The sequence below is a fragment of the Dryas octopetala genome, chromosome 9 (assembly GCF_963921425.1).
Source record: "Dryas octopetala chromosome 9, drDryOcto1.1, whole genome shotgun sequence".
Taxonomy (NCBI): Eukaryota; Viridiplantae; Streptophyta; class Magnoliopsida; order Rosales; family Rosaceae; genus Dryas; species Dryas octopetala.
This window is the reverse complement of record NC_141374.1, coordinates 10,083,552-10,087,589: the sequence shown is the minus strand read 5'-3', so window position 1 is coordinate 10,087,589 and position 4,038 is coordinate 10,083,552. Positions and strand designations below refer to the sequence as shown.

Below are 4,038 nucleotides of genomic sequence, written 5' to 3'. Positions count from 1 at the left end.
CATGCTAGAGAATGTTTCTCTGCGAAAAACCATAACACCACATTATATGCGAAGACAGTTTTACAAAATTATAAACCCTAAATCTAAATTATAAATATTAAAATCTTAAATTCGTGCTCTTAATGATTATACAATCTGGATCCTCCTCTCTGTCATTTTTTCTCTTCTTAAATTTTAGTCGTCTAAACTCTAAATCTAAATTATAAATATTTAAATATCTCTTACTTTATACATGATAATAGAGGTGTCAAACGAACCGATCTAATCTGGCTTAACTCATTTAAGTTGGGCCCATTATATTTTTGTATCGTACTCATGTCGGCCTATATAGTTAAGACTTAGGTCCAACAGAACCCACGGCCCATTCGTGCTTGTCAAGTGCCTTAAACGGGCCGGCCCACAAGTTTTTTTTAAGGTGAAAAAACAATCATATGATATTTTTTCTTTTTTTATAATTAATATTAACATTTTGCTTTTTAAAAAAAGTAAATTTCCTTATTGAATGTTCTATAAAAATGGAAAAAACAATCTTTAACGAGTCATGCATAGTTTGGGCCTATTTCGTGCTCGTGCTCATGTCATCCCGTGCTTGATGAGCTATAAACTTCAGCCCGGTCCAGCCCGACCTGGCCCATTTACTTGTGTCATGCCATGTATTTTGTAATCATTTCGTGCTTATTCCGGCCCGACCATTTGACACCTCTACATAGTAGAGGATAACAAAAGAATGGAAGAGGATCCAAATTGCATAATTTATGTAGATTAATAACACAACGTCACCATGTCATGTCATGTGATGATACAATCACATACAATAATTTGTCCAATAAAAAAGAGAGTTCATGCACAACAACTGATTTAATATTCTATATCCTTTCTTTTTTTTTTCAAATTTCATCCATTCTTAAGATTATATGTGATCAACATTGAAGCTTATTGGCCCATCATAATGAAATATAAAATTCTAATCGGATTGTTTGCTCAATGACCTGTCAACAATATACTCAAAAGCCGATCCCTTTCTCTACTTGACCTTTGATTCATGGAACCTTCCTTCATTTGGCACCCAACAATAAAAAAATGCTGATCATAATGCCATCGCCTTCTAAAAGGTCCAAAGTTGGCAATGATCAGTAGATCATTGCTTTCCCCTTAATTTGGCCAACTTATTGATAATCAGAAATAAATAAGATTACATATATGTTTAAAATATTAAAAATATGCAGAGTATTGGAAGTCTTCCCATATGTACTTGCTTTTTGGTGGCCTAAGGCCCAGGCCCATACAAAACAAAACTACGAAATAGCTTGAAGCCAGGCAACACCAATGTGTCCTCTCTGAGCAAGGGCCCAACACAATGAAGAGAGTAGAGAAAATGGAGCAGCCCAAATCAAGAGATAGGCCCACGCTCCCAATGGAGCTTCCTTAAGATGATACCAGTCCATGACTAGCATGAAGGTTCCATATTTTCAGGGTCAAGTAAAGAAACATGGAAGATTGAAACATCAGCCAATGACATCTTTGTTGGTTGTCTGTGCTTCCTTAACCGCTTTCAGCATACTGATTTGAAATACAGCAACAAAAAAAGGAGAGACTCAATAAAAATAATTCTGTCCTAAAATGCTTCATTAATGACACAAAGTAACAATTTACTATTACATGAACTCAAGCAGGAGTTTGCTGAAGTTCAAGAAAGTCTTACTGATGTAACTTGCTCAGCAAGGAATTAAGAAAAGTCTCGCTATTTGCAGACTCATCCATCTTATCATCCAACAAGTGATGAAAAAGACTTGCCAGCTGAAGACATTGAACAGAATTCCTTTGGTGTTTTACAAGTCTCAACGTCTCTGATAGGCTATATTCCTCAATGGGAGGAATTGGAACAGAGATGTGCTGTTTATGGTCTCTAAGTACATGTTATACTCCTGATCTTCTTATTGTAAAACAATTCAAATTGATTCCATCCAGCTACATCCAGGAATCTTGGTGAATCCTCTTTTCTCCATGACCTTTCTCAATCTCCTGGCATCATCCCATCTCTCAGAAGAAGCATAAATGTTGGCAAGAAGAGTATAATATCCGGCTTTATCAGGCTCCAATTTAAAGCAATTCAGAGCAGCAATTTCTCCAAGCTCTACATTGTTGTGTAGCGCGCAAGCAAGAAGCAAAGCTCCCCAGACCCCAACTTGAGGCTGCATCGGCATGCTCCTTAGTAGATCAAGTGCTTTGTCCAACTGTCCTGCCCTGCCTAAAAGGTCAACCATGATTCCATAATGATCGCCCGAAGGCACAAGTCCATGGTCATTCATGGAATTAAAACATCGGTACCCTTCTTCAACCAAACCAGCATGGTTGTAGGCAGTTAGCAGCCCAGTGTATGTGACCAAATTTGGGCAAATTTGGGCATTTATCATCTCTTCAAACAACTTGGTTGCATCAGCTGCCTTACCATTTATGCCGCATCCTAAGATCATTGCAGAATAAGCAACTACATCTCTCTTTTTTAAGCCATGAAATAATTTATATGCCCTATCAATGACTCCGCACTTTGTGTACAAGTCAACTAAAGCAGTGGCCAAATGATCATCTAATTCAATTCTATGCTTAGTCATATATGACTCAATCCATAATCCAAATTTCAAATCTCCCAGCTGTGAACTAGCAGATATAACACTAGCCAGAGTCATCTCATCCGGTTGAATATTCACCTCTGGTTTAAGCATCTGGTTGAACAGTTCAAGGGCCTCCTTTGGTTGGTTGTTTTGTGCATGGCAAGCTATCATGGCATTCAACGAGAGCACATCTTTCTTGCTAATCTGATCAAAGAGTTGACGAGCAGACTCAACATTGCCACATTTTGAGTACCCACTAATCATCGTAATCCAAGAAACATTATTTCTGGATGGCATGGCATCAAAAATGCTTTGTGCTGATTCCATTCTTTCACAGTCCACATAACCACTAATCATTGCATTCCAAGAAGCCAAATTCCTCTCTGGCATTTGTTGAAACAAGAAATATGCCTTGTCCATATTTCCTATTCTCCCATACCCCGAAACCATAGAATTCCAAGACACAACATCCTTATTTGGAATCTCATCAAACACCACCTGAGCCTCTTCCACATTCCCAGATTTCAAATACCCAGATAAGATAGAATTCCAAGAAACCACATTCTTCTCCACCATACCATCAAACACCTTCTGTGCAGTTTTCATGTCACCCAGTTTTGAATGCAAGTCCACAAGGGCAGTTTGTACATAAACACAACCACAAAACCCATACTTATGAACCTGGGCATGGATTGAAATCCCACCCATTTCATGTCCAATCCTAGCACATGCCCTTAGAGCTGAGGACAAAGCAAAACTAGTTGGGCACAGTCCTACCCTTTTAATTTGAACGTAAAGAGATAAAGCCGTTTTGTACTGGGCATGCAGAGAGAAGAAGCGAATGGCACAACCCCATGAAATGGCATCTGGGTTTTGCAAATTACGAAGGATTAGCTGCACATATTGAGCTATATTTCTAGAGTAAGTGAGATTTGAGTGGCAGACTTGGCGGAGCAAGAGGCGCTCAAGCTGGTTGAGACCATTGGTTGTAATGGGTGCATGGACTTGTTTTAGTTGGTTCAGAGTTAGACATTGATGCAATAGGAATGTCAGACGGTTTGGGCCATTTGGATTCATGTTCTTGCTCTTTTCATGGTTTAAAGTTTATACAAGGTGGTGAGACCACTGTGAAATTCTTGCAGATGCAGACACTAGAGCTTTGGTGTCAACTCTCAACTTTCTCATATGAGAGTGCCAGAGTGGATATTTGATGAGCTTGGGCTAATAGGCCCACTAAATATTTGATGGGCTTGGGTCGACTGCTTTTGAAGAATTCGGCTTAAGATACAAGTAATACAATTCGTATGGTCCAAAGTCCAAACTGATCATTTCATTTCTATTAGATAAAGTGCCTTGGGAGTTGGGACATCTATCAAAGCAGCATAATTTCATGAAGCGATTTTTTCAACCCGAAAGATAATGAAAC

At 38.7% G+C, this 4,038-nt stretch overlaps 1 protein-coding gene across 1 annotated transcript; it reads right to left on the bottom strand.

The window, feature by feature from the left end:
- Nucleotides 1-1,423: 1,423 nt before the first annotated feature.
- LOC147273881 (Tetratricopeptide repeat (TPR)-like superfamily protein) lies at nt 1,424-3,745 on the bottom strand. Its single transcript, XM_086227860.1, has one exon. The coding sequence runs from the start codon at nt 3,687-3,689 to the stop codon at nt 1,950-1,952; it is 1,740 nt and encodes a 579-aa protein (XP_086083986.1). The 5' UTR covers nt 3,690-3,745; the 3' UTR covers nt 1,424-1,949.
- Between the last annotated feature and the right edge of the window lie 293 nt (nt 3,746-4,038).